The sequence below is a fragment of the Mytilus californianus genome, unplaced genomic scaffold (genome assembly GCF_021869535.1).
Source record: "Mytilus californianus isolate M0D057914Y unplaced genomic scaffold, xbMytCali1.0.p SCAF_17, whole genome shotgun sequence".
NCBI classification, from domain to species: domain Eukaryota; kingdom Metazoa; phylum Mollusca; class Bivalvia; order Mytilida; family Mytilidae; genus Mytilus; species Mytilus californianus.
This window is the reverse complement of record NW_026262659.1, coordinates 10,647,146-10,659,447: the sequence shown is the minus strand read 5'-3', so window position 1 is coordinate 10,659,447 and position 12,302 is coordinate 10,647,146. Positions and strand designations below refer to the sequence as shown.

Genomic DNA, 12,302 nt, shown 5'->3' with positions numbered 1-12,302 from the left:
TTAATTGAGACCAACCTGATTTGTTTGACCAGAGCGTAATGGTTGTTCTTCTTCAAAATGGATCCTTTCTTCCATAGGAACTCTAGTAATTTAGTATCTGTAAAACCCTGACTAAACAGTCTAGCCTGGGCCCTATTGAAGAGTCCAGTCGGCAGGTATGTAAACTTGTACTGTATCTTACTCTCTCTGATTCCTTCCTCTTCCTCAATCTTAGGCCAGGGAAGCTACAATTTTATGAAAAAATAGTTTATCCTGTGATCTGGTGGTCAAGAAATATTTCTTAACTTCTATACAACTTTATCAATTTATAGCTTTACTTAATTATTGGTTTATAACAGTAAAATCCAATGAATAAAACTGTTCGGTAAACATTTTATAATTCAACTTTTCAAAGTACATGTCATGAAATAGAAATTCCTTCAAAATACAAGTTCCGAAATAGAAAAATACTCTGTAATATATTTCTACTGCAACAAATATTACAGTATTTGCTCTCAATGGAAAAAAGAGTATAGATTATTTGTTCCAACAGGAACAATTATTATGGCACTATTTATAACAGTTTCCAGGGGAGGTTCTGTAAGGCAGAACAATTATATGTTGAAACAGTTACTGATAGATACTTGTATGTTCTTGTTCCTTCTATCAAAGTTTCAGGCAACAAAATTTTTCTTTTTTTGGTAAAGGACAAAGTAAAACATTTAAAGTTTCTTTCAATACTGAAATAGGTATCAGCAACAGGCTACAGGAAGTGGAAGGGTACATACGTCTTCAGGTTCCTCCTCTGGTAGAAGACATGGTACAACGTTGACAGCCTCTCCAGATTTAGGTAAAGGGAAAGTCAGATCAAATCTCTCAGTTAACTTCAACATCCATTCATGTAGACTGGGGTCATAGTCTTTCCAAATCTCAGATATAAATTTATGGAAGAATCGACCTTTACTTTCCTATACAAAAATATAGCACATATTGTTATAGTACCAGAAGACATCACATCATAATTTACATTAAGTTACAAATCATAACATCAACCTATTTATGAATTGACCTATAAATAGTCTACAGAGATCAGAAATACTGTTGCATATTTGTTTTTCATTTTTATTATTTTGTACATCAATTAGGCCGTTAGTTTTCTCTTTTGAATTGTTTTACATTTGTCATTTCTGGGCCTTTTATAGCTGACTATGTGGTATGGGCTTTGCTCATTGCTGAAGGCTGTACAGTGACCTATAGTTGTTAATTTCTTTGTCATTTGGTCTCTTGTGAAGAGTTGTCTCATTGGCAATCATACCACATCTTCTTTTTTCTATGTATTGTTTGTTATAATAGACATATATATTATCCATGATAGTTTCAATCAAGTTACAAATCTTGGATATCTGGAAACATGATATCACTTTTAAAAATTCTATTGGCTTAGAATAAGTAGTAAAATGAACAATTAGCAATAAAAATTGTGCCTCTTTCAACACTGACGTCTGTAGGCATGCTTGATAACCTTATTACTCCATTCTTATATTTCTGTATGGACACAGATGACCTTGCCCATGACATCTAAAATTAATAGTGGGATAATCACTCAACACTTATCTATTGTTGACTATGTTATGTGAATTTCTCATAGATGTATACCAAACGTTTATTTTGTTCAAATCAAAGTTGTCGGACAGCTCAGGTTTGTGATCTCCTTACCTTGATATATTTCTCATTTACAGAGACAACCTTAGCCATGACATCTACAATCCACTGTGGGTTAATAACAACTCTGTCTCTAAGCACCTCTGTATCAAAGTACTGGACTGTTCCAAGGTCATCCAGAAACTGTACGGCTAGTCTGATCTGTAAAATAACACAAATAATTCATAGAAATAGGAAAATGTTATTCCTGGAAAAAATTATTCATTGCTGTTATTATGGCAACAAACTATTATGAAATTTGTACATTTTGTAAACTGTCTTGATTATCCTTGTTTTACATCACTTTTTAAGTTTGTTTAAGATTGGAAAAGTATGTGCACATCCAATAAACAGCTTTCTATTTGGAGAGATTATGTCTATAGCTTTTGTGAAGATTTTCTAAGGGAGCACCCATTTAACTTCAAGGGGGGGATTATGGTTTTTTTCTGAGTCAGAAATTTTTTATTTAGTTTTTCGACGCTATCACTCAAATTATTTTTTTCCAACATTTAACACTATAAGATATGGGGAAAATCTGGATTCAGAATATTTTTTTTTTGTCATCTGCTTGATCAGAATATTTTTTCTTATCAAATTAGGGATCAGAATATATCTTTTTAGGAAAAAACCATAACCCATCCTTGAAGTTAAATGGTAGTTCCCTAATAACTTGGTGTTTCTTGGCTGTGTATGTTTCCACAAAGGAAATATGGATATATAGAAAACATGCATTAATTCAGCATTTTTCTCATTTTAATGAAAAATTGCCATATTATGATGTAATTGTGCTGTAATAAAATGAAAAATATTGAAAAAATTATTTGTTATTCTTGATCTCATGCATCTCAAAACATCATGTGCAAATTTGATATGGTTCTCAAAAACTTCATTATCTTGTGCCAAAATCAGGCCTTAATGTTCTACATCATTGATATGACTTAGATATACATGCAATGAAGTGTTTTCTAACTTTAATTACTTACATCCTTTTCATCATAGATACCATTGTCAATAGCATACTGCTTCAGTTTCCCCCACTCCAGAATGTTCTTTCCTCTCTTTCTTTCTCTACAAACACATTGGAAATCAGAGTGATTTGAAAATGTACTGAAAGTTATTACTAGGAGATATAACTAAACTAACAAACTAAACTAGCACTTCTGCAATAAAGACAAATTTTCAGATGATATCAAAACTATGTAAATAGGTGTGCCTATTTTAACTAGAACTGCAAGTGATACCCCTGCTCTACTTATTCAATTATCTCCCCTTTCTCATGTTGAACTACGATAAAATTCTCTAATGCACATCCTCAAGAAATGTTCAATATCTGTTAAGTTTCATCAAAATGTCTACAGTGGTTAAGGAGGAGTTTTGCTCAAAAGAGATTTTTATCATATGTTGCATTATTGAAATGTCAGTTCAATTATCTCCCCTTATTATCCTTCCTTCATGCACATTCTCAGGCATTATTCTTCAAATATATCTACTATATTTTATATATTGAACAGTAACTTACACTAAGATACTCTCTTCAAAGTTGAGCCAGACTTTTGGAATCTTTAGTTTCATCTGGGAACAATGGGTCATAGTTACTTCTATCAAAGTTTCCTCTAATTCAGCAATGTTCTAAAAATAGAAAATATTTAATTACAATCATATTCCCTTTAAATGAAGCCTTTGCCTATCATAATAAGCAATACAATAACACTTTGGTAAGGCAACACAATTACTGAATTGGTTTACAAATCTTTTCTAAAGATGCACTGTATTTAAAATAAGAAAATGTCGAGACAATTTTCCAAGGGAGTCCAAATGAAGCAGATTAAGTATAACTCACTGTGTCACACAAAAATTCTTGTTTTTTTATCTTATATTATTTGTAAAAATATAAGTGAACCAACACCTGAAGTGGTGATTGTGCGGTAGAGATGTATGATCGTCTGCCATAATTCCCAATACCAGTGGCGATCATACATCTCATATATTCCCAACGCAACTGGAAGCAGTACCTCCTAGAGCGAAGCCAGTCTAATTGGTACAGAATTACCGTGAGGTGGTTTCCATTTGGGAAACTAAACCAAACATTTTATCATCAAACGATACCACTAGGAACCTCCAATAAGACTATATACTATACCATAAGACTACAAGGAAGAACTAACCCTCACAAACTTTTATTAATTTATTTATACAACATTTACTTTTCTTTCTATTTATATTCTCTATGTCTTTTCACTTTCACTTTCATTTTCTATTTATATAACGTCACCATAACTACCGTAATTATACTTACACTTCTGGTTAACCGCTCAACCGCAAGAAATGCACCTCACTGTAAATTTTATATGTAACATTGTCCTGATGACGCCTATCTATAGGTGAAACATGTCGACCAAATAAACAGATACTTTGCGGTAAAAACTTGAGTGTTGTTGTCTTTATTATCGACTTATATTATTTGGTAACATTTCTAAATAGCCTTTCAATTATCTCATATCTATTATGACTAGTCCTTAAGTCAATTATTATATAGATTTCTGACAACTCTCAAATATAGACTAACAGTTCGATCTGTTGAGTTAACATAACAGAATTTTAATCACTAGTATAAAACGATTTTCTTTATCTGTTGATTTAGTTTAATATAAACTTACAGTGCCAGCAGTTGAGCTGACATAACAGAATTTCTTTATTTGTGGATATTTCTTCATTAGTTCTTTTTCTGGGATGTCAGGCATTGGAATCTAAAATAAACAGAAAATTAATTTTAGAACATATAAATAATCAATCTCTCGCAATTTTGCAACTTCTAACTTCAGATCACGATTTAAAGAAAGCTAAAAAAAATTTGCTCTGAATAATTACATTCATCCATATATGACAAATTTTTAGACTCAATTGATCTTTAAAAATATAAATGGTACCACAAAATAATACCAAAATGCATTCATCAATAAAAATGGACCAACAGTTTTATAAGTGTTGTCAATTCTATTGGTTAGAGGTACTGGTTGATTTCTGACTTTGTCCAGCCAGAGAGTTAAGCCAAAAATCTACTTCTACATGACCAACATATCAGATAAATGATTTACCTGATCTAACTGTGTTCCAACTACAACAACTGGTGCATTTGGACAATGACAGGCAACAGAACTGAGCCAGAAGTCTAGTCCTGCATGTTCAAATCCCATTCTCATGTTCCATAGTAACATATACACAGCTTGCTTGGACAGGAAGAACTGTAATATATAAACAACAACAATTAACAAATGTCTCAAGGTGATATCAGTATTATAAAAAGTGATCTTCTCAAATTGAATCTCTCACTAAAATGTGAAAACTATGATCTTTTGATTGGTCAATTTTTATTGAAATATCCCTTTTTCAAATTGTTTTGTGGAATCAAACTAAAAGTACTTATATTTAAATAAATTAATGTATCCATTAGTGTTATGACTATTCTGGTTATAATTGTTATCCTGAAAATGTTTCATGTCATTTTTGGTATTGATAAAATTAAGATTTTCACAGCTGAACTAACAACCAACTTTATATTCACAAAAGTGAAATAAAAGGAAAGACCAACACTCTCTTGCATCATTTTTTTTATCTTATCCTAAGCATTGACAGTTTAATTTTAGGAGGAAGACCTTACCTGATGTGTGTTGTAGTAGACTGTTTGTCCAGCAAAATCCCAACAGCTATATGTTATCTCAAACATATCCTGAACTGGTACCACCCACGGCTTTATTTCAATCCCATCTGTCAGTTTGGCATCCTGTGTTCCTTGTGTTTTCTTTGTCGGACTTTTCAAGGCTTGAAGCAACCTTAAAGAACATATATGAACACTTGCAAAAAAAGTATTTTATTATTCAAGATGACAAATGGATCTGACACTCATTTTTATGACTTATGAAAGTCTTGTCCAAAATATACAAAAATATGTACATAAAAGCTTTTAAATTCCTAGGTTTATATCGAAACATTAGTTTCTAAGGAGATTCATTTTATTTTCAATTTTAATATGGACTAAGAAGATAAATCAAACCGAACAACAGGAAATATTGTTTTTGATTTTAAATTGTTTATCAAAAATCATTGGGACAGTTCTACGATGAGGCAAAACAACATATGTGATCCCTATATGTCACTACAGCTTCAATGTCAGGTGACACAATAAATAAGATCAGTGATTACAGATTTAAAATAACTAATAACTAAAACATTACAACAGAATCATTTGTCTTACGTAGTTTTCCCTGCCTGACCAAGACCAATAAACATTAACTTAGTTCTATGGCACTCTGTAAATCCTCCCGCCATCTTCTTAAGGAAAGCTCTTACTGAGTCAAATCCTCTACCAACAATATCAGGGGGTGGAGAATCAAGCATTGCACAACTGTTCAGATGTAAACCTGAAAACCAAAAAAAAATCTTTTTCTTGTAACATTCTTAAGGGAAGGGGGGCAAACTATCAAATTTAAAACTGAAAAATAAGCTGTAATGTAGAAAAAAATTTTGTTTGAATAATATTGGAAGATGGGAGTTACATCTAGCTAGTTTTCTAAATGTAATCCTGAAAAAAAAGGGAACTATTTTATTTAAATAGATTATTGATACATAATACGTTTTGGAATACTGAGTAGAAGTTACTTGGGGATCCTCAAGTGTCTAGGTTTTTATCCAATCAGCAATGGGATTTCCCTCACTCACTGTCGCATGTGCTTCTCCTTAACTAATTTTTTTTTAAGATCATACTAATTAACCAATGAGATTCATGGCTAATTTTGAATTAAATCAATCAGCGCTTAAGAAGCAGGGCTTTTGTTTTATGCACACATTATTATTCTCAAAGCAACTCTTATATAAAGTGTAAATCAGGTGCTTGTATCTGCACTGTAACTCCTCAACATTTGGTTTGGGTACCAAAGAAATAGCAGACTGGTTATTATTATATATCAACAGCAATATTAAGGGAGGATTTGGGTGGGACCAGTGTTGTTAATTAATGGAACTATTTTATTTAAATAGATTATTAATACATAATACGTTTTGGAATGCTGAGCAGAAGTTAATTGGGGATCCTCAAGTGTCTAGGTTTTTATCCAATCAGCAATGGGATTTCCCTCACTCACTGCCGCATGTGCTTCTAGTTTACTTATTGTTTTTCGAGATCATTCTAATTAACCAATGAGATTTATAGCTAATTTTGAATTAACCAATCAGTGCTAAATTAGCAGGGCTTTTGTTTTATGCACACATTCTTAACTATTCTCAAAGCAACACTTGCTTGCAGCAGCCATTTTAAATTTTCTGGGAAAATATTTTCTTCCCACCCTCTGCTCCCTAGAGGACATTTATTTTTATTTGCTATAGAATGTATATGCATGTATATTACATATATAGTTTGCTTTAGAAGAGTCAACTCTGCATTATTTTTACATTGTTTAATTTAGTAGAGTAGTATTGTTTCAAAGGACTCACAGTTATTATGTACTTTGTGTTAGGAGTACCACAGTTTTCAACTTGATTTTGCTTTCTTTGTAAATATGTTAATTGCTTTATTGATATGCAAAGAAAATATTAAACTGTGATTCTTTCTCCTAAACCTGTGTTTGTTCAGTTTATACCTTTATACAAGAACCAGTTGGCATTATTTGGTCCCTTTAATGAACTCTGATTAGTGTAGATCAGGTGCTTTTTTCTGCACTGTAACTCCTCAGCATTCAGTTTGGGCACCAAAGAAATAGCAGACTGGTTATTGGTACCACTGGCATTATATATCAACAGCAATATTAAGGGAGGATCTGAGTGGGACAAGTGGTGATATTTTTATTAACAAGAAAAATGGATTATTAATACACAGCATGTTGACATGTATCATCGCACATGCATTACCTGTCCTTATTGCCGATTGGGTATTTTATTTCAGCTTATATCTATTAATAACAACCAATGATATAAGGAATTCCCTACTGGCCACTCTTGACATCTCGCTCTCTAATTGCTTTGTGAGATGTGGGAAGGGAACCAATCAGAACAAGGCCCTTATTTCAAATTATCCAATCGGCAGAGATAATTAATTAATTATCATCCTTTTGTTTTAATTACTGCGCGCCTCATTTAGGCATTCTAGATAATACAACTGCATGAAGCAGACGCATTGCAATTTGGCATTAGCGAATTTAAAATATATATATATATTGTCTTTAAACATCGAAAAATTTTACGGGAAAAATTGGTTTAAATCCTTGGAAATGGATATTTCGGCAACGTTGTTAAAACCAGTGAAAGTATAGAGAACTTTTGTCTGAATAGCTGAATTCCCGAGAATGATATTTAACAGTGATACACTGTAGACTTTTGTGCACATTCCGGCGATGGAATTTATTGAGATCTGCTGTTGACGTGTGTAATCCTTGCATACCGTGTTCTGGTGATGGAATTTATTGCGTTTCCCTGTAGACTTTTGTAGTTTTTATCCTGCACGCTCCGGCGACGGAATTATCCGAGTCAGAAATGCTCTGCTTTAAACTTTTTTAACATTTGTACCAAATAGTATATTTGCGACTATAGGCGATATGGCGAGCGACAGTGAAGGCGAAGTAGATTTTCCACGTAATGTCGAGCAGGTACAGATGTGGGCATCCACAATGAATCTGAATCCAAACACAGCTTCCGAATTAATTAGACTTGGCTTCGATTCTATGGAAGCGATTTCATTGATTGAAAAAGAGGATATGCCAGCTTTTAATATTCCGCTTGGGCAGCAAAAAGTGTTGATACGAGCAGTTGAAAAAACTTTCAAGGACGGTCGCGCTGAAGCTGGGAATATGGCGGACACGCACCCTTACGGAAATGAAAACGAGGCTACACAGAGAACTTCCGCTAGGATACAAAATGGCGGCACCAGCAACCAAGATGGCGACGGTGTAAACAACAAAGATGGCGACGATGTAAACAACAAAGATGGCGGCGCCCATACGTCAAACCCCCGATCGGAGGATGCCTATGTGCAAGAGATCCTAAAGATGATGTCGAGGGAGAAGAACATTACAGGACAATTTGTGAATGACTCTCATAATTCTTCCACAGGTAGAGACAATTTGCTGGTCAATGACATTTACTCATGGAAAGACCCTCAAATATTTTTAAAGTCTACAAATTTTGATCCTAATGTGAATTTCTTTGATATAACTGATTTTGTACCTAATACTTTAGGGGGGCACTCAGAATCAGAGGAATTAGTTTCGGAATCGTCAGGGGGCAAATTAGTTTTCAAATCGGGGCCTGTCAAGCCTAAATTAGAAACATTGTCGGTAACACAATGGTCTATGGCTAATTTGTCCATAATGCATAAGTTGATAGCTATAGGAGAGTTACAATCATCCCAAGTTATGGATTATTTATCTTATACTATGCGCATTTATCTTTTTCTTTCGAGCTGTGAGTTGGTGTCTGTTTTTTTCCTTGATCGGGAATACCGACGCCTGCAAAAGCAACACCAATTTAGATGGGGTACAGACATTCCCCATCTCCATTCTGTATTTTTGAGGCCAAAGTTTTTGCAGAGTCAGAATTCCCGCATTGCACCTCAAACTCAGAGCTCGAAAGTAATGGCTAATAAACATGCAGTTACATATGCTTCTCATTCTCCGGGGGGAAGGATGATTTGCAAGAAATTCAATAGTCGTAGAGGCTGTTTTATGCCACACTGTAAGTTTGAGCATTCATGTGCTATACCTGCATGTGCTGAAAAGCACCCAGCATTTCAGCATACAAAAAACTAGATACAATGGTGAAGCCTACTCGTGCTCTTGATCTAATTTCATGGACTAATGAGTTAAGTGATGATTTTGACAAAGAATTTTTGTTATTTGGCATAGAACATGGATTTGACATTGTCACTAATGTCCCCCTACCAGAGAATGTACGCTCCAAAAATCATCCTTCTGCAAAGCCTAGTAGCCCTTTTTACAAACAGGCACATAAACAAATTTTAACAGAAATTGATAACGGAAACTATATTTTTGTCAATTCCCCCCCCAAAATTATCAGTCCGCTTGGGGTTATCCCTAAATCTGATGGCGGAGTTCGAATTATTCATGATTGTAGCAGACCAATAGGTTTTGCAGTAAATGATTTTGCAGGAGAATTTGATAAACAAAAATTTCAAACAGTAGATGATGCATGCAAGTTAGTTTCAAAAAATTTTTATATGTCAAAAGTGGACCTAAAGGCCGCTTACAGATCTGTCAAAATAAGTGAACAAAGTAGAGAGGTCACTGGGCTTACATGGACTTTTCCTGATGGTCATGATTATACTTTCATAGATAAAAAACTTCCGTTTGGATCAAAATTAGCACCTGGTATTTTTCATAGATTATCTCAGGCAATTCGCAGAATGATGTCACGTAGAGGCTTCACCATTGTGGCATATTTAGATGATTTTTTTATTTGCGAGAAGACAAAGAAGCGCTGCGCTCAGGCGTTAGCAATTTTAATTGCGCTGCTCAGGAAGTTAGGTTTTTGTATCAGCTGGTCTAAAGTAACAGACCCCTGCCAACAGATTGTATTTTTAGGGGTTGAGATAGATTCTACTACTTTAGAAACTAGACTTCCTATTGCAAAATTGCATGATTTGAAATCAGAATTAGCTGAATTTTTATTGCGTAAGCGTGCTTCAAAAAAGCAATTGCAATCTTTAGCGGGAAAGCTTAATTGGGCGTCTGCTGTGGTTCGAGGCGGGAGAGTTTTTCTCCGTAGAATTATAAACGGCATCATGCGATTAAAGCTAGATTGGCATAAATTGCGTCTGACAGGCGAAATATTGCAAGATATAAAGTGGTGGCATAACTTTATTTCAACTTTTAATGGGAAGTCAATTTTACTTTCAAAGGTTCCTATCACCTCTGTAGCTACTGATGCTTGTAAATCAGGTGGAGGGGGTGTCTATCAAAATGATTGGTTTTATGTAAATTGGGCAGAAGATCACCCCTTTGCTTTGAAACTTCACATAAATGAATTAGAGGCTTTCTCAGTGGCGTTAGCAGTAAAGCGATGGGCCCCATATTGGCGTGGTCAGCGTATTATAGTTCATTGCGATAATGCGGTAACTGTAAGTTGCATTAATAAAGGTACATCAAAAAATGCTATTTTGATGTCCTTTTTGCGTGAGCTCTTTTGGTTATCAGCAACGTATAATTTTCACTTGATAGCTAAGCATGTTCCAGGCAAAACGAATATACTAGCAGACTGTATTTCACGGATGCATGATCTACCTTTCTGTGAACAATTTTTGCGTGATTATGTTCGACCGCCACTGTATTTACAGGATCTTGTTAGGCACATGTCTAGTAATGCCCTTCGTTTTCTTTTATTTAGGCTCACTGGTATCGAGGGAGGTGAGATCACTGGATAGTATTGTTGCTAACTTTAGATGTCATACTTATGCTGAATCTACCAAAAAGACATATTTAAACTATTTCAAGTCATACGCAGAATTTTGTAGAAGATTAAATATTACCCTTGTTCCATTAAGTCCTATGAATTTAGCCAGATATGTAGCCTATTTATCTTCAAGGTTACAATTTAATTCCATAACAAATTATTTGTCAATTGTGCGGTTGCTACATTTAGAATCAGGAGTTGCATCTCCGATAGATTCCTTTTTTATGGAGTCACTACTCAAGGGTGCTAAACGTGTGTTAGGTGCTGCCATACATAGAAAATTGCCTATTACACCAAAAATTTTGAATGATATATTTACTTTACTGTCAGTCAGCAGTAGTAAGGACTTGTGTTTTTGGGCAGCCTGCTTAGTGGCTTTTTTCTCCTTTTTAAGGAAGTCAAATTTGTTTGCCCCTTCAATTTCAGCTTTTGATCCTTTGCGACATTTTACTCGTGAGGAAATCCATTTTCACTCAGATGGTGTCTGTTTAAAAGTACGCAAAACCAAAACAATTCAATTTTCAGAGCGTATATTAGAAATTCCCCTTCCTAGAGTGAAGAATTCTCATTTATGTCCCTCTAAGGCGCTTCTTTTAAATTTTAAACAGGTGCCAGCAGTGTCAGCCCCCTCGCCTGTCTTCCTGTATTTAGTACGAGGCAAGGTTATCCCTCTTACATATACAGCCTTTGTAAAAATGCTAAAACAGAACTTATCTAGGTTGGGTTATGACAGCAGCAAATATTCGGGACATAGTTTTCGCAGAGGAGGGGCCTCCTTTGCCTTAGAATGTGGGGTTCCAGCTGATCTCATACAATCACAGGGTGATTGGAAATCTAATGCATACAAATCATACTTGGATCCTTCTTTTGCACACAGACAGGAAGTCATGAACAAATTTGCAGTTGCCCTGGGGAAATAATAAACCATTTAACCTACCTTCTACTGGTTACACCACACATGTTTGGGAAGTTTGGAATACCACAGATTATTAATTAATTAATTTGTGTATTGTTTTCAAACTGTACTGTTGTTTGTGTTTTATTAATATGAAATTTAAGCATTAAACTGTGGTTCTTTTCCCAAACATGTCTTTGTTTTACACTAGTAACCATCTGGATTCACAGGTTTCCTGACTGGATTCCGATCAGAGTTAGACATTAACATGCAT

General features: G+C 34.5%; 1 protein-coding gene across 2 annotated transcripts in view; it reads right to left on the bottom strand.

The window, feature by feature from the left end:
* Positions 1-12,302, bottom strand: part of LOC127726365 (uncharacterized) — a 111,393-nt gene that overhangs the window by 59,534 nt on the left and 39,557 nt on the right. For both annotated transcript variants that reach the window (XM_052233725.1, XM_052233724.1), the window contains exons 11-19: positions 5,933-6,098; positions 5,339-5,510; positions 4,776-4,922; positions 4,338-4,427; positions 3,200-3,309; positions 2,664-2,748; positions 1,696-1,842; positions 768-947; positions 16-224 (exon numbers count right to left, since the gene is read on the bottom strand). In XM_052233725.1, the coding sequence (XP_052089685.1) occupies positions 16-224; positions 768-947; positions 1,696-1,842; positions 2,664-2,748; positions 3,200-3,309; positions 4,338-4,427; positions 4,776-4,922; positions 5,339-5,510; positions 5,933-6,098 (1,306 nt within the window). The remainder of the gene's footprint in view (positions 1-15; positions 225-767; positions 948-1,695; positions 1,843-2,663; positions 2,749-3,199; positions 3,310-4,337; positions 4,428-4,775; positions 4,923-5,338; positions 5,511-5,932; positions 6,099-12,302) is intronic.